Source organism: Thermomyces dupontii (genome assembly GCF_041956625.1).
Source record: "Thermomyces dupontii strain NRRL 2155 unplaced genomic scaffold VTN31scaffold_10, whole genome shotgun sequence".
Classification (NCBI taxonomy): Eukaryota; Fungi; Ascomycota; class Eurotiomycetes; order Eurotiales; family Trichocomaceae; genus Thermomyces; species Thermomyces dupontii.
The window spans coordinates 407,818-432,734 of record NW_027192316.1 but is presented as its reverse complement, the minus strand read 5'-3'; the positions used below and the strand labels follow the sequence as shown (position 1 = coordinate 432,734).

Here is a 24,917-nt window from a genome sequence, read left to right as displayed (position 1 = left end):
ATATACCTATGTTGTCAGCCTGTCGGATCAAAAGGATTATCAGCTGTCAACCGCAAACTGTTGACGCGTCTTCAGCTGCGCATGCCATTCGCCCATCCTGAGGACTTTCGCATCGTACGCGGCTCGTCAGTGAAATTAGTCGGTACTAGCGCCGTGCAAAGGTGCAGGGGTGCGCTCCGAACAGTCCTTGATCGTCCGTTTATAGTACCTGAGTAATATTCTCCCTGCGCGATTGCCTCAGCCAGTGGCGCATCGGACGATCACATTCCTCGTCCACGAAATCGTCTTGCCGATCGGACGCTGCAGTCTGCTGGGATCGGAGGCCATATTGCCATGTCAGTTAATGCAGAGTTCTATGGTTATTATCTGGGAACGTGGATGTGAATGGAAACGGTACTAGTAGGTAGGATATTGGAGCATTGGCTCAACGAAATCCAAGTAATCACGACTTTACAGCACCACAGACTCGACTGGACGCTTTCCGAACAAATACCTCACAACAGGTATGTAAGAGTTGTGGCAGTGTGTGATTCGGCGAATCCATTCGTTTGCCATCACCCGACATACCTCCCTGTCCTCGCATCATTGATCTCTTCGGAACTGGAACCTACCGTCCACGGTGTTTCACCGCCTGACGCCCGGAACCATGTGACGCACAATTGAATGAAATCTTGTAATTTGCTGTCAGAAGTTGAAAACTCCGAATAAAATTTATCAAATTGGAGCTCGTTTCCTGATGGACGACAGCAATGGACAAGAGAAACAAAGGCCGATTCCGTCAAGAAATACGAACATGATTTCGAGAGAAAGACTTCTTCAATCTCTTCTACACGGCCTGTGTGAATTCCGCGAACGAGCTTCCTGACCCTTCTTCTATCTCTCGTATCATCAACAAGCTCTTACAAGAGCTCTCTCATTCCCCTCCAATTCTCGGGATCGAAGTCAGACAAATCACTAGAGGAGGTCAGCGACTCGCCCCGGGCTCGAAGTCGCTCAAGAACGCGTTCGGGATTCAAGGAGTTCAGACCGCACGCTTCAAACCCGGACAGGATATTTTCAGCCGTCACGGCCTTTTACCAGGCCATGTAGAAGAGATTGAGGAAGTCACCTTTCTTGATAGAGGTTAAGTTGATTTCTTGATCGATAAATCCCGTCGATTCTTTCGAAATCATGCTCGTATTTCTTGACGGAAACGCTTCGTCCATTCCTGTCGTCCATCGGGACACGAGCTCCATCCAGTTTGTGTCGTTCGATAAATCGATTGAGCCAGTTTTTTCCTGATACCTACCTTTTTGGCGATATCGGCGGCGAAATTTCGAATCATATCTTTTGTCGGCGGCAGACCTTCCTCACAAAACTTTTTTGATGCATTTTGCCAGGTATTGCTCCGGGTCAGGGTCCAGATTCTGCACTTTCCATACTGCTCTTGCTTGGAGCCCTGAACGCCGCGGTGGCGTCTTGACAGGGTTGACCGATTGCAGGCAAAGTTTCTTGCAATCTCGGAGTGCCTAATTGATATTTCACTGGAATCAAGGGATTCCAAATGGTTATGCCAGCGCGTCCTCAATTGTAATGCTAGTTGTTTCACGAGCCTGGCCCATTCTTCTTGCCCCAGTATTCGCTCTGTACGAGAGTAAGCCAGCACTTTAGACGAATAACTGATTTTCTGGCTGCTTCTGTAGCCGAGATCTCTAGTACTTGATAATACTGACCCGGGGTACCCAGGCTGGCCGCAAAGGGACAAGTTACAATTACCTTGTTTGCAGTTGCGACCAGCTCTTGAGTAGTACCGTTTGAAACAGTCCTACAGACAAAAACTCCATGTATCTCTAGGGTTGTTGAATGTGTGATCAGTCAAACCCCAATATCTTCCGGGAATCCGATTATTCCACAATGACGGAGACATCCTCTCCGGAACAGGCAACTATCAAACAATGCCCCGGCCAACGTTGAAGGGGACTATTCGGTACGACATCCCTCCATTGTGGTGATCAGAGGGCGTCGCTTCTTAAGTCGCACAGTATGAGAACGACTCGTCTTATGGCGATGAACTGTACGTGATGTGAAATCCTGGAGCTCTGGATGCAAAGAATACTCGGGCATGTTCTTCGACATGTATATCGTCGTACAGCGCGTCACTGACCTCGGCGGTGCTTGACTATCGCCATGAGAACGGCCGTCGATGCCGTCAATGTGGATGTAGGAGCTGACTTTTCTTGCCTGACCATCCAAAATCTGTGAACTGATTGTCTTTCACCAGCGTACCTGCTCTCAAACGATGAATCGGAGAACGGCCGCCTGGACATAGTGCACGAGATGTGTCTCGTGATGATGTACCGGAAACTATCCCGCCCCGATCAAGAGTCCGCAGCGGATGATCGATCTGGGAACTGTGACACGTATTGGGCAATTGATCTTGGTAAGTACCTAGTACCATGATGTTTTGTTAGCTGGGTTTGGCCGGCGTGGGATACGGACGCTGACCTGTTGTAGCGGATCTACACCCCGAGGCGAAGGCAAGAAATGTCATCAAGAGCCGTCCCAGATAAACTACATACTAAGACCGAATCTGTTTATTCCAGGTAATTGATTGTGACTTGAGCTCGACTCAGCCGGCTTTGTCAGTATGGCCCAAGCATTCATATTGAAGCCGCTCGACTAACGGGCCTTGGCAGGGTTCCTCGGAATGTGACGTTCCTGGTAGACGACATCGAGCTGGAATGGGCCTATGAAAAAGGACCCTTTTGACTTCTTTTTTCACGACGATCCCTGGCGTATCGAACAGGGACTCTGGAAAGCTGATCAAGCAGTGCTATCGGTATGCCATCGGGACCTTTCACTGTTTCATTTTTGACCCTCCAACGAAAAACAGCTGGAACAGTGATTCAAGGATGCTGGCTTTCAGGACATCCACGTGGAGAAATTTCCTATTCCCTACGGCCTCTGGCCAAAGAATTCTTATCTTGTCAGTTTCCTCCCTCAGTCAACTCCAAAGAGTAACCAAATCAACAATCCAGTTCTGACGTCTTCATACATAAAGGTTGGCCCCTGGTTCCAGGCCCAGGCCGCTCTGCCGCGTTACAAGCAATGAACCAAGGAAGAGGCCAAGGTTCTTGTTAGCAAGGCCCGCACTGACGGCCGGGAGCGCGACGTTCACATAGATGTTCTTCACTTTGTATATTCCCGGAGCTTTTCAGCAAAATTCATACTATAAAAACTGATCTTGAATGACACCCTCAGCTATGTCGTCTACGACCAACGTCCCGAGGACTGACCAAGATGACATCTGTACTATGAATGGAAAATGCCTGTAACTAACCTGGCATGGATCCATAGATGTGGAGGGAGCTCTGGTGTACAGCTGTACTTACTATCCATCCGATGATTCTGGATGTAGCCTACTCGCCCCCACTCATTCTCCCACAGTCCACGATCGAGATTCGAGCGGATAAGAATAAACTCCCAGTCAAGCATGACCATCATCACTCGGATCCTTTTCGCTGTGTCCAGCTCGAAGTTAACCAAGCAACTACGTACGAGTCAAAGTCTTCTTTTGTTGGCTGGGCGGATTGCCGGTTAGGGTTGGATTCTAGGTCGGTACCGTAGGGTAGGTAGACTCAAGCTGCTCCATACAGTAACTCCCGAGAGATTGCCGCCCCCTCCCGATAAGAGCAAAGTAACATCCAAATCGCTATTCAATCCTCCCTCCACACATTCAGGGCCAATGTAAGGTGTGGGATCCTTTGCATGCGAGATTTCATTCACACCATTCCATGCACCTCAATTGCATAGTTGGCCGAAGAATTCAGCATGGCGGCATCAATTTTCACCGTTCTCGGAGTCGCACTGATCTTATCGGTGTTGGTTTACAACTATGTCCTCTACCCCGTCTTCTTCTCTCCCTTAGCGAAGATTCCAAATGCACATTTCTCAGCTCCCCTTTCTTCGGCGTGGATTGTGTGGAAAAGATTCCGTGGGTGGAACAATCGAACAATCCATGACGCACATCAGAGATTGGGCCCGATAGTAAGACTGGGTCCATCAGAGATATCGATCAACTGCGTCGACGGTGGCATCAAGACTGTCTATGGCGGTGGATTTGAGAAACATGAGTGGTATCCACGAGTGTTCGGGTCGCTGGGGTATGCCCGCAAGTGCCGAGTTCTCACAGTTGTCTGTTGCTGATAGCCGAATCTAGGACTGTGAGCATGTTCACCATGGTTAAAAATAAAGAGCATTCTGCACGAAAGCGGATGCTATCCAACATCTACTCCAAGTCGTTTCTGCAGTCGTCAGCCACCCTGAAAGTCATCTCACGGACGATCATGTATGATCGGCTGTTTCCCATCGTAGAGGACGCAGCTCAAGCAGGCAAGGCCGTCAACATCCATGAATTGAACCAAGCCGTGACGATGGACTTCATGTCTGCCTATCTCTTCGGCCTTCAGAACGCCACCAATCTTCTGCAGGATGTGCCAACACGAAAGTATCTGTTGCACAACTATCAGTGTCGAAAGCCATTTGAGTTCTACTTCCAGGAAGTCCCCTGGCTGATCACTCTGAGTAAGAAGATCGGTTTCCCGATCATCCCGAAGTGGTACGAGGAAGCCAATAAAGTGATGGATGACTGGAACTGGGAACTCTGCGAGAAGGCGGAGCGATGCTTGGATTCGACCGATCCAGGGATCGAGCCGACGGTCTACAAGCAGCTGCACCGTGCTATGGAGAAACAACTCGGCAGCCAAGGGGTGGATATTGAGAGAGATCCAGATGCGAGGAAGCAGCAAAAAGTCGATATTGCCTGCGAGATGTATGACCAAGTCACGGCGGGCCATGAGACGAGTGCCGTCGCTCTTACTTATATCTTCTGGCGGATGTCCAAGCATCCGGAGCTGCAAAAAGAACTCCGCAAAGAGTTGCATGAAGCACCTGCGGTGGTCCCGTATCCGCCAGAATCCGAGGCAGCAGAACTTCCCCATCCGAAAAAGATCGACGAACTTCCTCTGCTCCAGGCCATTGTGATGGAAACCCTACGCATAGATACACCGATTCCGGGAATCCAACCGCGGGTCACACCTTTTCCATCGTGTTCACTAGCCGGATATAATGACATTCCTCCTAATGTCCGGGTGAGTGCACAAGCTCACTCTCTCCATCGCAATGCGGAGGTCTTTCCGGAGCCGGAGACGTGGCAGCCTCGGCGGTGGCTCAAGAACTACCGTTCTCCTGAGATGGAAGCGATGCGCCGATGGTTCTGGGCGTTTGGAAGCGGTGGTCGAATGTGCATCGGGAGCAACTTCGCTCTACAAGGTATTCCTTTCTCTCAACTGTCCGGTTTCAACGAAGTCACTAACGGACTGATAGAAATAAAACTCATCACAGCTGCAATCTACAGCAATTACACCACAAGCGTTGTGGACGACACGGGCATCGAACCCCTTGACGCATATACGACCAAGCCGCACAAAGATCCGATTCTGAGATTTGAGCGCGTTTCACGCACCTAGGAGAGGAGGAAGTCTTGGACTAATTTAGATCAGCCAGCTCGGCCCCGATCTTGCCTCGCAGATTATCGCGGAGCATAGAAGAACAGCAATGGAACCGAGGTATGGCCTACTTTCGAGCCTTGGGAGCCAGTGTATACGTCCGCATCCTCGATCTACCCAGGGACAGCAGCACGGTCTCACAGTGACTAACGCCCATGGATTACCTGCGAATTCCTAACACCGTTCTCCCCGTACCGGAGTATTCCCAGATCCTTCGACAAATACAAGCCGCCGAGATCACGGCCGTGAGGGAAGACAGGACTCAGCATGTGGTTGTAGACTGGAGGGAGTCGTTTTAGGTCTAGGGAAATGTAACCCTCAGCCAATAGAATAGCGAAACGAGTCTCATGATAATTCTCCGTTTATACTGTACAGTATATTGGAAATCCGCCTTGTAGCCAGGGAGACAAATGAACGAAACGGTACTCATACAACACACCCGCAATGAGTCAACGTAAACGGGTGTAATCATCCCAAGACGAACCGACCCAAACTCCGCAAATATGCATAAAAACACACACAAAGAGAGTAGTATATAAGCGAATTAACCCAGAACACCGTCCCGTTTGCGCGGCCCGGCAACTTTGGGGAACATCCGCATGAGATGATAGTTGATGGTATCCTTCTTGACGCGCTTGTCTTTCTGTAATGCCATATCCATCAGTCTCCATGGGCGCAATGACCGCGAAAAAGGGGAAGAAGAAACACACCGGAGAATCCATGCACGACTTCAACGACTGCTCCAGCGTAGCGCAGCCTTCGGCGTTAATCCCGGACGAGGCCCAGCAGTCTGCTCAATCGAATTAGAACCAAATTCCCTCGTCTGTCTCGAAGAAAGCTAGAGCAGCAGCCAATGGCCTGACTTACTCAGCATCGAAGACATGATCGCCGTGCAAGGATGCTGCTGGTTCTGGTTGGGCCGCCGCACCCGCAGATGCTGGATGGTCTGCAGACGCACGGGATTCAATCGCGTCGATGCACCTTTTGCCGGCATTGTGACCTCTGTGATGAACCTGTCTGTTGAGAAGACTGTGATCAGGTGTTCCTTTGCTGTCTGTCAACGACGCAGAAATCTCGAACAAATGCCAAGACTGGAGAAAAGCTGGGAAGAAAAGGATAAGATCTGATTCGTCAGCTTGCCTTATGTAATCAGGGATTATCGGTCCGATTCGGTTGGCCCTTATCGATCAGCTTCGATATTTGACTGCTCTCTTTTCTGATCAATTTACTTGCACTGCTGGTTGGGTTCCGGTTGTTCTGGGAAATTTTGACGATTATGAGCGCATCATGCGGCTATCGGATATCTAATTACTGCGCTTATTGTGTTAAACATCACAGGCAGCGGGCCGTTCCCAATCTCGCCTTCGGAGATCGGGCATTGGGACGAAGTTTTTCAACAGCATCGCCACTCCGGCAAAGTGACAATAATACTAGAGTGAATGAGCGGGCTACGTCGAGTAAAAATGATCCGGAGGAGGAGGAAGGAGCATTCACGCGAAGACTCGCCGAGATGACCGAAGAGGCCCTTTTGGAGGGAGGTCGATCCGCGCGCAAGAATCTCCAGGAAGCTGGATTCTCGGAAGAGCTGAAGAGAAAGCTTGAGGAGCGGCTCAAGGACAGCGCCTTTAAGAATGAGCATGCGGGAGCCATTTCTGTTGCCAATCTGCCCGTATGTAATATCAGTCTTGAGCAATCGATGGTCAGCTGATAATGATTCCTAGTCGAGCGCAGGAAAAGGCACACAAGACATTGCCGGCGCGGCGCCCTGGCGCGGTGAAGAACGCATGGAGGACACGGCCTTGCGAATGCTCGACGACGCAAAGAAGCCCATCAAAGTCCCGTACAAGATCCCTCAGCCCACTCTACCCTCCGGGGACATGAGGCCGTCACCAAAAACCAAGCAATCTACCGGCCACCGACTCGCCAGCGCGCGAGACCGAACCAATGCCTACGTACAAAGTCAAAGCAGTGGGCTATCCGAGAGCGAAAGCGCTGCATTCCGGGAGGAGCTACGACAACGGTTCCAGCCCGGTGCTGGGTCCATGCCCATGACGATCTCCGGACTGGCGTCCTTAGCCAACGAGCGGATCGAAGACGCGATTGCACGGGGCCAGTTCAAGAACCTCCCCCGCGGGGTCGGCAAGCACACGGTGCGGGACCACAACGCCAGCAGCGCGTTCATCGACACCACCGAGTATTTCATGAACAGGATCATCCAGCGGCAGGAGATTGTGCCGCCGTGGATCGAGAAGCAGCAGGAGATCACGCGGGAGACGGAGCGGTTTCGGGAACGGCTGCGCAGCGACTGGCGGAGACATGCGGCGCGGCTGATTGCCAGCCAAGGGGGGACGTTGGAGCAGCAGAAGCAGCGGGCGCGGGCGTACGCCGCGGCAGAAGCTCGTCTGCAGGAGTCAAAGCGAGTTCAGGCGTCGATGGCACAGTCATCATCGTCTGAGGACAAGAGCTTTACACCTATCAGCCATGACGGCCGACTCTCTTCTTCATCATCTGTCAGTGCCTCCTCTTCAACCCAAGCGGCGTCATCCTCATCATTCTCCAACTCTGACCCGGAATCCCTTCCTCATCTCCCTCCCCTCCGCGACCCCGAATATCTCTCCATCGAACGCAGCTACCACGAGCTGCAGATTAAGAGCATTAACGACCTCATCCGATCCTACAACCTACAAGCCCCACGACTCGCACAGCGGCCGTACCTCAACCTCGAGCGGGAACTCGAGGCGTGCTACGCGGCCGTCGCGCCGAGTCTGGCGGAGGAGATTGAGCGACGGGCGACAGAGAGAGCTAAACCGACTAGTAGTAGTGCGCGGTCATCGTTGTCGGGTGGTTCAAGCTCTGGCATGTTCGGTCGGGTTCGGGTGTATGATGAGGATCAGTCCAAGGGGTATGGGTTTAGGGAGTTTTGGAGGGATCTTTGGGGGATAGGGGAGAGGCGATAGGCTGCGGTTTCTCGTGTGATATTACTGGTATTGGGGACCCAGTACGAAGTACAACCTCCGTAAATACTGTCGAGAATTACTGAACTCTTCGTGATGTGCGTTGTGTTCAATTTCCCAGGTGACCAGTCCTCTGATTGGTCAACCCCGGCGGCCCAAGCAAACCAATGATTGGCCAGACTGAAAGCCAAGCATTGTGCCACACCCACACAGAATGCATGGAAGCGAGGGTCATCACGGCACCGGCCGATCCCGGACCCACCGAACGCACTGACCAACCAATCATTCCGCCGCCTCCATATGCTTCACAACCATGAACGATCGAGGAAACAATTGCAATTGGTCAGGGACCTGGCAGCCCTTCACATTGTTAGCACCCAATCATCGCACTCATTCAGTCCGCAGGCAATGGGCTCTCTCCGCATTGCACAAGGACAGCGGCATATATGTCTCCTCCGGCATGAACGGCATGATGCATCTGCGACCGGTTCTGTATGGGGACTGACAGGAGGAGATGAGGGAAGTCGAAACCAATTGATGATCCATCCGTTTGAGTCCGAGTGTTTAATATGAGCCCGCCGCTCCGGATGGGTTTCTGGTCCCTTGATGATTCATTCCCACCTTTGTCTCTGCTGTGCCTTTTCTTCCCGCGCTTGGTAGCGGGCCAGCAGGATATCAATAGTGAGACCAACCGCCGCAACGACTTCGCCGTTCAAATTGCCGGCATCGTCAGCAGCTACCTCATCTTCGACGCGCTCATTGTCTTGCTGATCTTGCTTGTCGGACGGCGCCTGCGGCGGGCCGCACAGACGTCCAACTACACCCTGGACGTGGTGATGCTCCAGCCGCTCACCGCCAAGGGTGTTGCCAATAGCACGACGGACCCGAGCCCCGTCTCCGGCGTCACCGGGTCGAGCCCCGACACCGAGAAAGCCCGCGGCGGAGGGTGGAGAAGCATGTCGTGGAGCAGTTTGGGGAAAGGTTCTTCGTCTCGCGGCGGGCCCGCGTCGCCAAACAGCAGCGTGGCGACGATCGACGAGAGCGTCATCGAGGCGGACCGGCGCCGCGCGCAGGAGGACCTGGAGAAGCTCTACGCGGCGGTCATGGACCACGAAGCACAAAAGGAGGCCGCTGCCGTTGCCGGTCTGAGTCCATCATCGGTGTCGTCCGTGTCCCCCGTTTCGCCCGGCTCTCCGCCCCCCATGCCCATGCCGCAGAGCCCCAAGGGAAGTCTCCCCGGATTTCAACGCACTCCACTCTCGCCGTTGCAGGAGGTGGCCACGCCGCCGCCCAGCGGCAACAGCCTCAAGGCACGCGCCAACCAGCGCCTCTCCAAGCTGTCCTCCGGCCTGGCCATCTTTAGTCCCTCCCTGTCATCGTCAGCCAAGTCGTCTCCGAAAACGCCGCGCCATCCTCGCACACCATCGGTCCGCAATCTCCCCATCTCACCGCCCGTGCAGGTGGTGACCGGGGCAGCCGCCGCCAACCTTGTCGAGCCGTTGAGGTCCCCACCGGCATTCAACAGCGACCCCCAACCGCCTCTCACGCCGCGGACGTACAACCCGGGGCCTCCCCCGGCGCCACCCGTGCCGGAAGTCAACCATGAGAAGAACCCAAACACGAACCCAAGCACAAACACAACCGAGCACAAGCAAACCAAGAAGCCTGCGCCGCTCGCCCTCAAAACAACCACCACCACCACCACCACCACCGCCAACACCACCACAACCGCGGCCAACCCCTCTGGCACGCTACCATTCCGGCAACAATTTTCCTCTACTGCCAGTGGCATGCCACAAAGCGCGCCTCCAACAAAGACAACAGTGCTGGAACGACCCGCTCATCTACACGGTTCGGGCCCCCGCACGGGCGTGCCTACGCCGTACAGTCCTTACATGCCCTTTACGCCCGTCACGCCGATCACGCCAAGCAAGATGGTGACGAAGAAGGAGAAGCGCAAGAAGGACCGCGAGGATGCGCTAAGGGTGTTGCATGAGGATGATATGGTGAAGAGTGACGAGGAGTTGTGGGGGTTATAACTGCGTTTCTCTTTTGCTTTTTAATAATGTGATGCGATACGACGGTTATGATTGCTTGCAGGCGTTACGGGGTTCGGGTACACTTGAATGATATTCTTTATCATATCACGCATAGGATGATGGCTCGAGTGTGTACGGATAAGTTGTGTGGAATTAATTCCCTTGAGCCGATTTAGGGCTAGAAAAGCCTATTGTTCCACCAAAATCGTATGCTTTACCGTACTCACTCAACTGTGTCCCTGTTCTAGACCATGCCCTCTTGGAGGCGATGGATAAGTACTAGCCCATGTAGCCTCTCGATAAATCATGATAAAAGAAAGATGAGAGTGCGGTTGTGGATGGGGCAGACGGAGGAGGTTGTAGAGCCCTCCTCGTCGGAGCGGAGAGCCACGGATCAGTTCTTGAGTTGATTTGGGATCCGGCTACGGACGAAATCCTATTCCGTCCGCCAAGTGTGGCTTCCGCGGCCTACAATGCCGGTGCCTCCCAGTAATCTCGCTTGATCTTCATCACGGCAGCCTGCTTGTGCGGGAAGCTAACTTCGCCCTCTTTGTAGAATCCCATGTCGGCCAGGTACTTGATCAGCCTGACACACCGTCAGTATCGTCATGATGGAAAAAAAAAAAATCACAAACCCAGGAGAAGCGAACGGAACGCACTTCACATTGTCCACTCGCGGCTCAAGCACCACGGTTTCTGTCCGCGGGTCCGCCAACCAACAGTAATGCACCAACGAACTCAGCCAGAGCGGAACCCGGTGCGCGCCGCGGTACTCCTCCTCGCCAACGAGGACGTGGAGTCCACGATCATAGTTGCCGACGGAGCCCGGCAGCAAACGGCCCAGCTTGTCCTCTTTGACCCAGTAGATCTCGAAATAGCCAAACGGCTTGCCGTCCCAGCAGCCAAACACGGGGAAACTGTGCCGGCTAGTCAACGCGTCCTTGAGGAACTGTTCATGTTTGGACATGGGACCCGCTTCGCCCCAGGCGGCGTTGACCCGCGGATCGTTCATCCACTTGTGCAACAACTCCAGATCGGACGGCCCGGATGGCGGACTTTGTGGCCGTGGCAGCAAGGATGACAGATGCGGCGCGTTGTTCGAGGGTGGTTGTTTGCTAGAGTTGAGCACGGGCACACGTAATGAGAAATATTGGCCCACGCTCGGGATGTAGCGAACATAGAACGTTTCTCCCTGATGCGGCGGTCTCTGGCGCAGAGGATGCCGAACCCCGTTGGTAAAGACAAACTGCGTTGGAGGTGGCGGGTAGTAAGTCGGCAGCCGACTCCGCGTAGTGTACGGGCCAGGCCCGTGCCCGTGGCCATGGGGCGTCGCGTCGCTGGCCTGGGTCCCATGATTGCCATCGCCGCTGCGCAGCGCATCAAGACTGGGGGATGCCGGCCGCGAGTTGCTCGGGGAATACGCTGCGGGCAACACCGAGTTCACCGTGTTCAGATGAGCCGGCGTCAAGCTGAAAAGGAAAATGCGGGGATCCAACTGCCAGAAACTGCGCCGACTGACAAACAACCGCTCCCAGCCGGCGGGATTGCGCACCTCCAGCGAGTCCAGACCGACCGAGGAATCCTCGTTGGCGATCAATCCCATGCGCTCCAGTTTCTGCATGAGATTCCTCCCCTGGAAGATGCCCTCCCGCTTGATGTTGACCCGCCAATCCGCCTTGGGTCTCCCCGCCGGCGGGGTCGCGCTCGACGCGTCGGTGGCCACCCGGAGATCCGGCTCCGGTTCATGAAAGTACCACCACAGCGTCGCCCACAGCATCATGGCGATCTGGCGCGACGGGGAGCTCGGCGATTTGATTTCGCTACTGGGCGGGTTACTGATCGCCGAGATGAATAGACAGTCATCTCGCAACGTCGGCCGCGTGAAGCGAACAATCCGTCGCTTGCGTTCCGTCTGCTCCTCCGTGGACACGGTAGCGTCGCGCTGGATGCTATCACCAGTGTCTCTACTATTCTCATGGTCGTCATTCTGATGGCCCGCAAGTCTGCCCTCGGAACCCCCTTCCTCTACACCATCCTCCACATCAGTTTCCGTATGAATGACGACGGTCCATCCCGGCGGGAACACCGAGTTATGGAGGTTCAAATCATGCGACTTGAAGGCGACGCCGCCGAAGACTGGGGTGACGGTGAAGGTGTGGCCATTGGGGAGATGGCAGGTCGTGGAAGGCATTCTGTCTTCTTCTCAGGTATCGATCGATTGAGGTTTAATAAATAATAGTACTGTAGCCAACCTCACGTAAGCAACTCGTGCCGTTCTGAGTGGCAATGACAAGAACGGGAAAAGTGGCATGATGAGCTGCAGATTTTCCAACCGTCTCCGGAACATTTTGCGTGCAGAGCTTAAATAATATCTTTTAGCGGGGCGAAGATCTCCCGCATGGCGTCCCGAATGAATCGGTTGATTGTCCCGCGACTGAAACAGGCAGGTGTCGTTATGTAATCCGTATTTATGGTTGTTGAGATGCACATGAGTCATGACGGCTCATCTGATCTATGGAAAGACTCAGATCCTGGACTCGAAATCTTAGAGTTCAAGGACAGTCAATGGCTTCATCGCTAGTCCACGTGGTATGGTCAATCAGCTCGGCGCAACCGCTAGTGGTTCTCATGATTAGGTATAATAGTTGGATTTTGATCTACCTACTAACATGCAGTCATGAGTACCGAGTATTGACTCCATACATATATATCATGGTGACAACGAGAGTAGTGTCCCTAGGACATACACGACAATATATCGTCGAGAATTAACAACCCATAACGCCACCTCAGATGCCATGCAACGAACGTCTATTCATGATCAGTCGAGAATGGTGTGATCGATGCTGTGGCCAAAGGCCATCTTCGTCAATCGCCATGATCGACCATCCATTGTCACGCCAAGACTGTCAAGAAAAAAACAGCGCTTTACAGATTCATTATCAATAATGAGTGTGTTGAGACCGGCTCACGTAGTCGAGACAAGTGATACGAGACATGTATCGTGCAAGGAGTGATCGTATCAGCTCACGGGCCGCGCACTGCGACCGCCAATGTACGCCCCGGCCGCGGAAGCGAGGAATTTTGCCATCAGTCCGCCACCAGTAGAACCAATGCTGCTGCCGAGCTTCATCTTCTTGTTCGGTTGGGTGGCCGGTGCGACCGGCAGCGGCTTGACTTTGGGATTAGTGTGCACCGGTTGGATGGTGACGTAGCTGTAACAGAGGGCCGAGCTGTCTGGACTGGCAGTGACATCGGCCACCACCACGTCGTCACTGCCCATGGAGAAGATGGTGCTGACAGTCCCGGGCGTGCTCCGGGCGCTGGGGGCCACGCTAGACGACCGTGAGGATGCAGTCAGCGAGTTGCCCGTTCCGGGACGGGACAGTCCCGGCACATCTTTGATAGATGGTGGGGAGGTGATCGAGTGGTTTGGATCACGGTACGGTGAAGGTCGACGCTGCCGAGAGCTGTGGCGTTCGTGATCATCGGTCAGCGACATGAGTGAGTCATGATTGACCGCATGCACTGCCAGGTCGCCGCGTTGCTCCTTCTGGCGACGCATGCGCACGGCGAGCGAGTCTGACGACGCATTCAAGGACCACCTGCAATCCAAGTTAAGTCGACATACATAGTAATTACCGTGGTCGAGAACGTACCAGCTGTGATGGGAAGCCTGGGCTTCCCGCTCTCGTTGTTCGGCAAGCTCGTACTGCTTTCGAATTGGAGCGAGAAATGGCTGAAGATGCTCGAACAGATCCTTTTCCGTCACACGAGTCTCCCAGTTGAGTAGGTAGAGAAGCTGGCGCTCCATGAGGTTGACCTCGGCCAGCGAGAAGCCAAAGCCATCGTAGCCCCGTACGGTCGTGTAGCGGGCCCAGTGCTTGTTCTTGGGGCTGGAGTCGTTCAGGCTCTTGGCTGCAAGGATTAGACAGGCCAGGAAAATACGATACACGGTACATCGCATGCCCTTGGCCACTGGGGGCAGGCGGGCCCGCAACCGTGCGAGAAAGACCAGGGTGGTCATCAAGGTTGGTACCTGGACCTGCGATCGGTGCACGAGGGAGGCGATAAAAGTCTCCAGAGGTGGCAGCGGCGGCAGGTTGTCGGATGCACTCAAGGGTGGAGTGCTAGGGGGTGTTGGCTGCCCATGCTGCTGGATGGATGACGCGGTCACATGGCCTTCGCAGCGGATGACCTGCGAGGCCTTGTGGGCCAAGTGGCTGATCATGTCGCGGGACACGGGCTGCTTCACAAAGTCATTGAGCGCAGCCCGGTCCAGCGAGAGCTCTCGATCGTCCATGTAGGCGGCCATGGCGGTGTGGTAGCTCGAAGATGCCCAAGGGTGACAGACAGGATTAGGCTCGTTTGTACTGGAGGAGAACAAAAGGGAAAAAAAAAAAAAAAAAAAAAAAAAAAAAAAAAAAGTGCACTCAAGGGTGGAGTGCTAGGGGGTGTTGGCTGCCCATGCTGCTGGATGGATGACGCGGTCACATGGCCTTCGCAGCGGATGACCTGCGAGGCCTTGTGGGCCAAGTGGCTGATCATGTCGCGGGACACGGGCTGCTTCACAAAGTCATTGAGCGCAGCCCGGTCCAGCGAGAGCTCTCGATCGTCCATGTAGGCGGCCATGGCGGTGTGGTAGCTCGAAGATGCCCAAGGGTGACAGACAGGATTAGGCTCGTTTGTACTGGAGGAGACAAGGAAAAAAAAAAAAAAAAAAAAGTTAAAACTACCCAGCAAAGATTCCCGTTCGCAGAGCGAGTCACCACCAGTATAGCCGTCACTGCAGTGAATGCGGAATGCAAGCGACAAAGTATGTCTGCAAGCACAATGTGAGATGAAATGCGTAAAGTCCGAAGAGACTGGCGGCCCGTTGGCGGTGGTTGATGTGAATAAGATTATTAGAACAATAAATAAAAACCAACAATCTGGAAATTCAAGAGCTGTATTTTGGGTAGGACCTGTCTGTTGCCAGAGCCCGCTAGCAATGCAGTCCAGGGTTCAAGAATGAATGCCACCGGAATGTCTGGGGTTGTCGAGACAACGATGCTGATGACACTCCTGTGGCTTATCGACCGTCAGCTCAGGAACAATGGCAGCAGCCATGAATCGAGTGACACAAAAGAGAAACAATAATGTTCGAATTACCTGATGGAAGGAGTTCAAATCGACACCGCGTTTCGGGAACGGTATACTCGGTATAGATGGCCCGGAATGCACCAGATCGAGAGCCAGAAGTCGGGCCTTCTTTTCCGTCCGATCTCTTGACGCAGCCTCCGGGAAGTATGAGAAACGAGTTATTAGGTGTATGGAACAAAATATTATACCCAGCAATGATCGCATGCGATGGGCCTCTTGAATGTATGAGCGAGATTCGACCAGCAGTTTTATAATAGAGATGCGTTCATCCCCAGATCTACAGGATTGCTCCCTCGATAGACAGGCGATCCTCCTGCATGACCAAATCCAAGCTTGATTTGGGTTGGTGGCTACTGGCCAGCGCTGCAAGGACTCCTCTGGGCCAGTGGAATATGTGCGGAGGGTCAAGATGGGTCACCGCAGGGGGGGGGAAGGGGATTGCAAAGGATAAAAAGAATAAGAATTATTGAGCGCATACCTCGCCCATTCTCGGTTGATCCTCCCGTCTCTCTAGAAACGCGCCAGACTGCGGTGTCCCGAAGCGCAGGCCTGGGGAGAGGTTGATGCTGCGAGCCTATTCGCGCCCAACCGTTTGAAGGAATGTTTGACGGGGACCCATGGCTTGTTTAGAACTTTTCGAGAGCCGTTTCAGGCAGGGACTAATTGGAGGCCTGGAGAGCCAAGCAGCCATTATGAAGAGAGAATACATACTGCAAATCGGGGCCCCTTTGGAGGCGACATCTCCATCATTTCGTCCGTTACAAGATCCACGCTGGGGGTGGGAGAATGACTGGGTTTCCTTTTTTGGAACTGCGCCGAGGACTTCTGCAGCCAATCACCAGCCACCATCGACCATCTGCGCGCATCAGCCGAGACACAGATCAGAGAGGAAAAATTCCTCATGACACACAGCAACGTTCAATCAACGCGTCGGTTGGCAACAAACGTTTATGACCGGCATCGTGCCTGGAGGGGGCTTTGCGGATGGCCAGGTCATGACTGGCGCGTAGAAGCGGCTAGCTGTAGGGATGAGTCCGATGACCAGCTGAATCCAGATACTGTATAGGTACGAGATACGATTCCGTACGAGGTACAGTACTCCGTACCTACTTGTAGGTAATCATGGAGCCGATTGACGGACTTTTTTGAAAGGTGAAGCGGAAATTCCAAAATCGAACGGAATCTGGACAACTGGACAAACGTGTCCCTCCCATCGTTTCTGTTGGTGTCGACTGTTGACTGGACTAACATCGACTCATCGCGCCGGAGTTGTTACTGCCTACGGAGTCCCCCGGAGAGTTTGTCTTAATATACGATCCGATCAGCAGTCTCGCATCCAAGTTGTTGCTCTGAGATTGTTGGTGTGTTGGTGCCATGGTGGTGGGTAGAACAAGGGCTTGGTCGCCAGAAATTGCTAACCGAAGTTGGAGTCTCCCGTAGCTTAACTGCATGCCGCGTCACTACCTTCACACTGGCGCCACAGGTCTGCACCGCCACAATAAAGCCACAGCCCTATTTGATCACATGACCTGAAGAACCCTACTATACCAGGAGGTGGGCTCCAGTCAAAAACGGACAAGAGTAAGCGGTACTGTGCCAGTGGTAGATTGATCAAGAAACTACTTACGATTGAAGCAAGGAATCTCGACATGGAAGGGATGAGAACAGCAGTCAGAAGGGGGGATCCTCGGAAGGCATTCAATAGTTAGTACGTCAACTGCAATATCCAAGAATCGATTAATCCACGGGCAAGAAATGGAAGCCTGATATGCAGAATAGAATCAGAGTTCGAGATAGATCAATCGGTTCGTTCTTGAGACCAGAAGGCACCAAGGTACTATACTTGGATCGCGAAACGCGTCTGGAATGTCTATCAAAATATCAATCCCTTCTTTCGACGACGACAAAGGGAATTGCAGTCATATGATATATACTCCGTAAACATAATTGCATTCATTCAATAATTCCCAATAGCTGCACAAACAATGCGCGATCAAGCGTTCCCTGCAGCCCTGAATAGTATCGACATGGTGCCAAGCCCAAGGAGCTGGAATCTGATGACTAATCCCAATTCAACGCCACCTCATTGGTCCAATTTCCCAGGCACCGTGCACCACCCCGGAAGCCAAAGCCCCGTCGGTTCCCGCAAAAACAAAAAAATCAAAACCCAAAAGCTCAAAAAGCCAATTCATACTATTTTATTCATCTCATTACCATTGTCATTCTCTGTCAATCGCTTCTGTTCCCCCGCCCCCCTTCTCCCCTCTCCACGGCGCGTGTAAAAAAAGAACAATGACCGTCTCCAAGCAATCGCCCAATTCCCGCGGCAACTCCTGCTTAACCATCTTCGCGGTGGTGCTGGCACTCCTTGCCGCGGTGTTCTACTATCTGGACCAGCACCTCGATCGCTTCTACATCTTCGACACGGAGCACTTGCATGACCTGTCGCGGCGGGCCATTGCCGCGCATGGCAACGACACGCGCGCCGTGATGAACTATATTGTGGGGGAACTGGATCAGAAGTTTGAGGGGAAGTATCTCAATTTGGAGGAGGAATGGGTGTTTAACAATGCGGGCGGCGCCATGGGTGCCATGTACATTATCCATGCAAGTAAGCATTTACTATTTTGTCCTGTGTTTGGGGCATCGCGCTGATCGGCTTATTTTAGGCATTACGGAGTACCTGATTATTTTCGGTACGTTGTGAAATTTCCCTTTCCCGAGTAAGATAGTCAATGCTAACCCGTCGATTTTAGGCACCGCCGTCGGCACCGAGGGCCACACCGGTCGCCACACCGCCGATGACTTCTTCTACATCCTCAAGGGCGTGCAGCTGACCTACACCCCGGGCTCCTTCGAACCCGACGTCTACGAGCAGGGCTCCGTCAACCTCATGCGCCGCGGAGACGCCCGGCAGTACAAAATGGAGAGCTCGTGCTTCGCGTTGGAGTACGCCCGCGGATGGATCCCGCCCATGCTTTTCTTTGGCTATGCCGATGCCTTGACAAGCACCTTGGATATTCCCACGATCTGGCGGACGACCTACATCACGGCCAAGCAGATGATTGGCAATCTTCTCCAGGGGAAGATGTGAATTCACTCCCCCCTTTTTTCCCTTCGCAAGGTCAGAAAATATTGGGATACGGAGTACTTGACGCCTGGAATGTGACCTGGATCTGCAGGATTGTACAGATACCTAACAATAACTGTAACTGTAATTAGCTATGCTCGGGGATATAACTAATATCGAACATTGAATGCATGCCCCTTTCAAGGGCCATCACGATATGAACTGAACTGCAGAATCGGACGAAAAAAATCCCGTCCAAGATCAATAAAATAGTACTATGTACCAAACAAGGACAATTGAATGCAACGAGGGGCGGGTATGTACTCCGTATAATGCACCATGCAATGCAACCATGGGCAACGCAGAAAATAACTACCTACATACCTATGTAATGCCAATGTACCCCGTAGGAAGCTCTGATATCATGCAAGGGATGAGATGGATTGATTGTTCATCGTCGATTCGCGGTTTATGCCCTTCGCGATGTTAGGCACTAACTAATTAATACTACTCCATACGGAGTACCGGTACATGGCGTTGTCAATAGTCTTCCCAAAAGTTCCTTGATGGAGAAACTACTATATTTGCGGGACAAAGCATTGCTTGTCTGTCTTTCTCCCTTTGAATCGAACCCAATACTGTATGTACAATAAACTCGAGAATGAGTGAAAGAATAGAAACGGTCGACGTTTGGCCAAAACTTACCAGATTACGTAGTTACCTCCCTTTTATGGAATACATCACGTGATATGGATAGTAGACTAACTTTTTACGGTTAGACTAGTAAGTATAAATGTGCACGAACCACACTTTGCCGCCATGTTCATCTAGCTCCGACACCAACGATACTTAAAAAAAAAAAAAAAAAACCTGTATCAGCACGCGCCAACTGGCGGCAAGGAATCAACAACCATGCCGCCGACCCTCTGCGCCAAGTGCGGCGTCACGCGCGCGGTGATTGTCCGGCCCAAGAACCGGCAAAAACTGTGCAAGGCCTGTTTCCTGAACGTTTTCGAGACGGAGATCCACGAGACGATTACCTCCGCGGGGCTCTTCCAGCGCGGGGAGCGGGTGGCGATTGGCGCGAGCGGCGGGAAAGACAGCACGGTTCTGGCCTCGGTGTTGAAGACGCTGAACGAGCGGTATGATTACGGATTGGAGCTGATCCTGCTGTCGATCGACGAAGGGATTCGCGGGTATCGGGACGACAGCCTGGAGACTGTCAAGCGCAATGCGGTGCAGTATGGGTTGCCGCTGGAGATTGTCGGGTATGATGAGTTGTACGGGTGGACGATGGATCAGGTTGTCGCGCAGGTCGGGAAAAAGGGGAATTGCACCTACTGCGGCGTGTTTCGGCGGCAGGCGCTGGACCGCGGCGCTGCGCGGCTCGGCGTGCGGCATGTCGTGACGGGCCATAATGCGGATGATGTCGCGGAGACGGTGATGATGAATCTACTGCGCGGCGACCTGCCGCGGCTGGCGCGCGGGACGAGCATCGTGACGGACTCGGGCGGCACGGAGATCAAGCGCAGTAAACCGCTCAAGTATGCGTATGAGAAGGAGATTGTGCTCTATGCGCATCACAAGAAGTTGGATTATTTCAGCACCGAGTGCATCTACTCCCCCGAGGCGTTCCGGGGCAGCGCCCGTGCGCTGATCAAGGACCTTGAGAAGATCCGCCCGAGTGCGATCCTTGACATTGTCAAGAGTGGCGAGGACATGGCGCGGCTGGTTCCGCCGGAGATCAGCAACAACACCCAACTCCTCCGCGCAGCGGCCGCGGCGAACGACGAGGCCTCTTCCGCCGGTGGCTGCGGCCGTCAAACCGGCCTCCCCAACACCACCGCAACCGACAACGAAGCCGCCGTGTATCGGTCCCGCGAGACGGAAATCACTCTCCCGCCAGCGCCCCCGCCACGACGAAATGTCAAGCACCTTCCCCCGAGCAAACCCCTCAAGACGCAAACCCTGCGCAACTGCGAGCGCTGCGGGTACATCTCCAGCCAAAAGATTTGCAAAGCGTGCATGCTGCTCGAAGGGTTGAACAAGAACCGACCACGGACAACGATCGAGGTCAGCGTTGAGGACGAGGAAAGCAGCACGACGTTGATGCGGCAGATGGAGACGGTGCGGTTGGCTTCTGGATGAACTTTTTGTTTCTTTTTTTTTCCCCTTTGTCATCCTCGCCTCTTATTTATCGTTCCCATTTGCACCGCTTGGCGTGATGTATCACGGGCTGTCCGCAACCTCGGACCCTGCCGAGCTCGAGCTCGGTATACATACTCCACCGCGATCAAATCGCTCTGTCGTTGATCATTCGCGGCGATGCCGGGGAAGATTTCCCCCCAGCAGACACCTGGACATCTGCGCGGTCGCTGTTCCGTGCTCCCGCCGCCACACGCGTCCTACCCAGTACTCATCCAGTTTCAAGGCACCCGGGATCGACTCGAGTCGAACAAACCCACCCAATCCGGCGAGCAGTACTCCGTATAGAAGCAGTAAATGTATCAAAAGAACAGGCCTCATCCAGCCTTTCACATTCAATCTCGACATGATTTTATATAAACACAATCGATTGATAAATCTGATATGATATACATAAATGACTTGCAGCCCCATGATCAGAACGAATGACAATGAATGAATCAATCAATGATCAAAAGGATGGATACCCATAATAAACCCATCACATAAAATCAATGTCAACAATATCGATATATCACCGTTAAATATACCAACATCGTAGAGATATCCCTCATCAACAACAAAAAACGAAAAGAAAAAAAAAAAAAAAAAAAAAAAAACGAACGAAGTCGCATAATCTATCAGGTATCTGGAAAACAAGTGACTTGACTGACCGGGTCATACATCCCATCCATCCGTTGTATGAAACGACAAACATTCTTGCTTTCCCCCTCTTTATCCCTTCTCTTTTTGTTAACCCTGTTCATGATCATGGAACACGCTGAAGTCATACTCGTAAGATGCTTTTGCAAAAAGGCTTCACTCACGAGCCCAGAGACAGTCCCTGGAATCGGCTCACCCAGTCGCCCTGCGTGGGATTGTTGTTGATTCGGCCCGTGCCGGCTCCGCCAAAGGCCCCCATGTTGTAGTCCGATACGCCGCCGTCCAGCGCGCCGTAGTTCGTCGGGAAGGAAGCAAAGGGGTCGTTGGGCAGCGAATTGGCGTATCCGACGTCGGGCTGTCGTCCATACGCATGGTACGGATCGACGTAGGTGTTGCGGGCCAGGCCTAGGCCGCCCGTGTCGCGCGGCTCGAGCGCCTCCCGCGACGGCATCGTGTGGATATTGCCATGTCCGCGGCGGTCTCCCTGGTGTCGCCGTTCCGCGCTGTGGTCCTGTCCATAACCCCCGGGAGTGAGTCCCGCTGACGGACTGGCAAATGACGCTGGATTGATCGCCGACATCCAGATTCGGGTCTTGTAGATCTTGAACAGATCCGTCACGAGCGCGTTGAAGTTGATATACGTGTCGGCAAAATAGTAGAACGTCAACTTCTTCCAGTCCCTGAGCGTGCGTTAGTGAAAAGGTTGATCCCAAGTCAAAGCACGCCAACGTACATCTGAAACTCGGCATCCAAAATCTCCATGTTGAGTCGATGCTCGGCCACCTTTTGCTGGCAGACGCGCTTGGCTTTGGCCTCATTGCCCTCCTTGTCCCGCAGGGCAAGAACCTCATGCTGCTGGGCAACGCGCTTGATCAGCTTGGGTTTGAGATCGCCCGGATCGTGCGACCCGTGGCCGCTCCCGACCGCACCGCGGCCCGCGGTCAGCGCGGCCGCAGCATTCTGACCCTGCCGCGAGAACATCATGAGCGCCTTGTAATGCTCCTCGGCGTAGTACTCCTTCAGCTGCCGGGCCTCTTCCCATGTGACGTTCGCATGCTGAATGGTGCCCAGGTCCGTCCCACGGTCCGCCTCGACAATGACCAGGTCGGACTCCTTGACCTGCAGGCCCGTCCCTTCCTGGATATAGAACACGTCGGCACGTTGGCACTTGAACGTCACAATATAGAGGAGCTGGTTGTGATGCGGCTGCACCAGCCCCGGCTGCCGGCTAAACGACGGCATGTTGTACGCCTGGTGCACGGAGGTGGGCGTCGGGGCATCGGCAGCGCTGTGGAGCGGAGCATCGCGGCCGGGGAAGAAGGACGTCTGTTTCTCACCGGACTCGTACTCCTCCCATTCGCCCCCAGGGCCCGGGCGCGAACCGATGCTGCCGAGGCACGGCTGCGGCTCGCCGATCGACCCGATCGAGCTCTGTCGCAGGGGGATCTCCGCGAAAGAGTGGCGGCGACTCTGCGGAAGTTCGCTGATGCTGCCGAACCCCAGCGACGTCTGCCAATGAGCCCGTCGGATGCTGTCCAGCGGGCGATTGTCCAGCGACGCGAAGGGGGAGAGCTGCTTCTCGAGATTCACCGAGTGCTCCGAGAAGCGTCGCCGACCACTGGCGTGAAGGTTGGCATAGCCCGGGGGAATCTCTCCCAGCTCATCTTGATCTTCCACAGCCAAGTCTTCCTCGGGGACGCGGCCGCGGATGCGGTGCAGACCAGGAACCCCGCCGGCAACGGAGTACCCGCTGTTCGCCGACGCCGTCGACACGGCCCGGTCCCGGAAAGCGGCTTGCTGTCGCAGGAGAGCGTTCTCCCGTGTCAGCTGCTCGATGGTACGGGCTTGGCTGGGCGACTGCGACAGGCCGCCGTCGACATCCGGGCGGGCGCCCGCGACGTCACCATGCTCGCCATCGTAATCTTCACGAACGCGCTGCAGTAGCGCCGGATCATGGCCGAGGTCGCCCAGCAAACTCGGACGAGACGACCGCTGTTGCAATGTCGAGAAAGACGTGCCGTTCCGGGTGCGGCTAGGGTTGTAGCTCGTCCGCGCGGACATCAGTTTCATGGTCTCGGGATCCAACTGCCCGGCCGAGTACGACTGCGACCGATATGTCTTGGGAGTGGGGTGGAGCGGGATGGAGAAGGGGATGGACGACTCGCCTGTTACGGATCGAGCCGTCGGACTGAGCAGCTCCTCCGTGCTGCCGGGCGGATTCGGACTGGTGGGTGACTGGCTGAGCTCCATCAAGCGCGGGGGAGGGTCCTTGCGAGAATCAGTGTTCCAGATGCCCGTGCCCCAGGTCAGATTACTCCCACTCCACGCGATGGAGCTGCTGAGAGCGGGCGATGTGCTCGAGCCCCATCCGGCCTGGTCGGTTGCCGGGGTTGCGGGGTTCGAACCACTGGAGCTCAGACCGCAGGTGGTGGTCAGGGATGCCTTACGCGGCATGGTCTGCGGGACTTCGTTCAACCACGATGTGCGCCGCATGGGCTTGGGCTGAGGGGCCGCCGGCTTCTCGTCGTCGGACGAGGTCATGGCTTCGGAATCGGGGGTCGCGCGGCGGCCGCTGGGGTTTCCTTTCTCGAGGAGGATCGAAGCGTTGTTGGCGGAGCCAGAGCCGTCCCCAGATTTTTTCGGCGTCGCCATGTTGAACGAGTTGTAGGGTACTATAATTAACGTCAGCAAGGGGGGGGGGGTATCCACACCCGGGTGGGCTGCCACGACTTACTGTAATATCGATGGTATGCGTACACTGAAGGCGAGGATGCTATATAACGTCTACTGTTCAGGTTTCGAAGACTTGACGATGCGAAGGGGTCAGCCATCGGTCTGACGAGCCTCCAGGCGATTGACCGAGTCACTTACTTACTATACTGTCACAGGTCTAACTGGGCGCAGGAGACACTTGCTTGGTGCCGGTTGGCCAGGGCCACGCCACTCGTCTTTCGTCTCGACTCGACCGATGATCTCGGGGAGTGGTGTAGATGCTACTTCCCAGAAGTAGCAGGACACTGGCACTGAGAATTATATCTATCGAGGGGGTCGAGTCCGCGACGGTAGGGATGGCCGCAGATCGACCTGGATCTGGTCTTTGTTCGAAAGTCTCGCGGGTCCACTCCGTGACTCCAGTTTCCGTGAAGATCAACCGAGCCGCGGCGCGCGGAAAGTGGTGTAATGAGCCTGAACAATTCCGTGCGAAACGACGAGTGATGGAGCGAAAACACGATCGAAGCAAACTGCGCGGGTCAAACACGAGAGCTCTCCGCAAGTCTTAGGCGCAGCGCATTGTCGCATTCAGCGCGGTCTAGATGCG

At 54.1% G+C, this 24,917-nt stretch overlaps 10 protein-coding genes across 10 annotated transcripts; 6 read left to right on the top strand and 4 right to left on the bottom strand.

Annotated features, from left to right (window-relative positions):
- Positions 1–2,820: 2,820 nt before the first annotated feature.
- VTN31DRAFT_1967 (uncharacterized protein) lies at positions 2,821–3,120 on the top strand (the record flags this gene model as incomplete). The annotated part of the gene is made up of 2 exons (XM_069402082.1): positions 2,821–2,965; positions 3,041–3,120. 2 exons carry the CDS (start codon positions 2,821–2,823, stop codon positions 3,118–3,120), a joined length of 225 nt encoding a protein of 74 aa, XP_069257596.1.
- Positions 3,121–3,810: 690 nt separating this feature from the next.
- VTN31DRAFT_1966 (uncharacterized protein) lies at positions 3,811–5,507 on the top strand (the record flags this gene model as incomplete). Its single annotated transcript, XM_069402081.1, has 3 exons — positions 3,811–4,142; positions 4,199–5,310; positions 5,365–5,507. The coding sequence occupies 3 exons, from the start codon at positions 3,811–3,813 to the stop codon at positions 5,505–5,507; spliced, it is 1,587 nt and encodes a 528-aa protein (XP_069257595.1).
- Positions 5,508–6,090: 583 nt separating this feature from the next.
- VTN31DRAFT_1965 (mitochondrial 37S ribosomal protein mS37) lies at positions 6,091–6,540 on the bottom strand (the record flags this gene model as incomplete). Its single annotated transcript, XM_069402080.1, has 3 exons — positions 6,091–6,189; positions 6,257–6,336; positions 6,414–6,540. 3 exons carry the CDS (start codon positions 6,538–6,540, stop codon positions 6,091–6,093), a joined length of 306 nt encoding a protein of 101 aa, XP_069257594.1.
- A 516-nt stretch (positions 6,541–7,056) lies between these two features.
- On the top strand, positions 7,057–8,503 carry VTN31DRAFT_1964 (uncharacterized protein; the record flags this gene model as incomplete). Its single annotated transcript, XM_069402079.1, has 2 exons — positions 7,057–7,215; positions 7,268–8,503. 2 exons carry the CDS (start codon positions 7,057–7,059, stop codon positions 8,501–8,503), a joined length of 1,395 nt encoding a protein of 464 aa, XP_069257593.1.
- A 566-nt stretch (positions 8,504–9,069) lies between these two features.
- VTN31DRAFT_1963 (uncharacterized protein) lies at positions 9,070–10,539 on the top strand (the record flags this gene model as incomplete). The annotated part of the gene is made up of 1 exon (XM_069402078.1): positions 9,070–10,539. One exon carries the CDS (start codon positions 9,070–9,072, stop codon positions 10,537–10,539), a length of 1,470 nt encoding a protein of 489 aa, XP_069257592.1.
- A 468-nt stretch (positions 10,540–11,007) lies between these two features.
- Positions 11,008–12,730, bottom strand: VTN31DRAFT_1962 (uncharacterized protein; the record flags this gene model as incomplete). The annotated part of the gene is made up of 2 exons (XM_069402077.1): positions 11,008–11,125; positions 11,199–12,730. 2 exons carry the CDS (start codon positions 12,728–12,730, stop codon positions 11,008–11,010), a joined length of 1,650 nt encoding a protein of 549 aa, XP_069257591.1.
- Positions 12,731–15,543: 2,813 nt separating this feature from the next.
- VTN31DRAFT_1961 (uncharacterized protein) lies at positions 15,544–15,885 on the bottom strand (the record flags this gene model as incomplete). The annotated part of the gene is made up of 2 exons (XM_069402076.1): positions 15,544–15,609; positions 15,691–15,885. The coding sequence occupies 2 exons, from the start codon at positions 15,883–15,885 to the stop codon at positions 15,544–15,546; spliced, it is 261 nt and encodes an 86-aa protein (XP_069257590.1).
- A 2,088-nt stretch (positions 15,886–17,973) lies between these two features.
- Positions 17,974–18,775, top strand: VTN31DRAFT_1960 (uncharacterized protein; the record flags this gene model as incomplete). The annotated part of the gene is made up of 3 exons (XM_069402075.1): positions 17,974–18,292; positions 18,351–18,377; positions 18,438–18,775. The coding sequence occupies 3 exons, from the start codon at positions 17,974–17,976 to the stop codon at positions 18,773–18,775; spliced, it is 684 nt and encodes a 227-aa protein (XP_069257589.1).
- Positions 18,776–19,663: 888 nt separating this feature from the next.
- On the top strand, positions 19,664–20,899 carry VTN31DRAFT_1959 (uncharacterized protein; the record flags this gene model as incomplete). Its single annotated transcript, XM_069402073.1, has 1 exon — positions 19,664–20,899. One exon carries the CDS (start codon positions 19,664–19,666, stop codon positions 20,897–20,899), a length of 1,236 nt encoding a protein of 411 aa, XP_069257588.1.
- An 859-nt stretch (positions 20,900–21,758) lies between these two features.
- VTN31DRAFT_1958 (uncharacterized protein) lies at positions 21,759–24,250 on the bottom strand (the record flags this gene model as incomplete). The annotated part of the gene is made up of 2 exons (XM_069402072.1): positions 21,759–22,278; positions 22,332–24,250. 2 exons carry the CDS (start codon positions 24,248–24,250, stop codon positions 21,759–21,761), a joined length of 2,439 nt encoding a protein of 812 aa, XP_069257587.1.
- Positions 24,251–24,917: the final 667 nt, after the last annotated feature.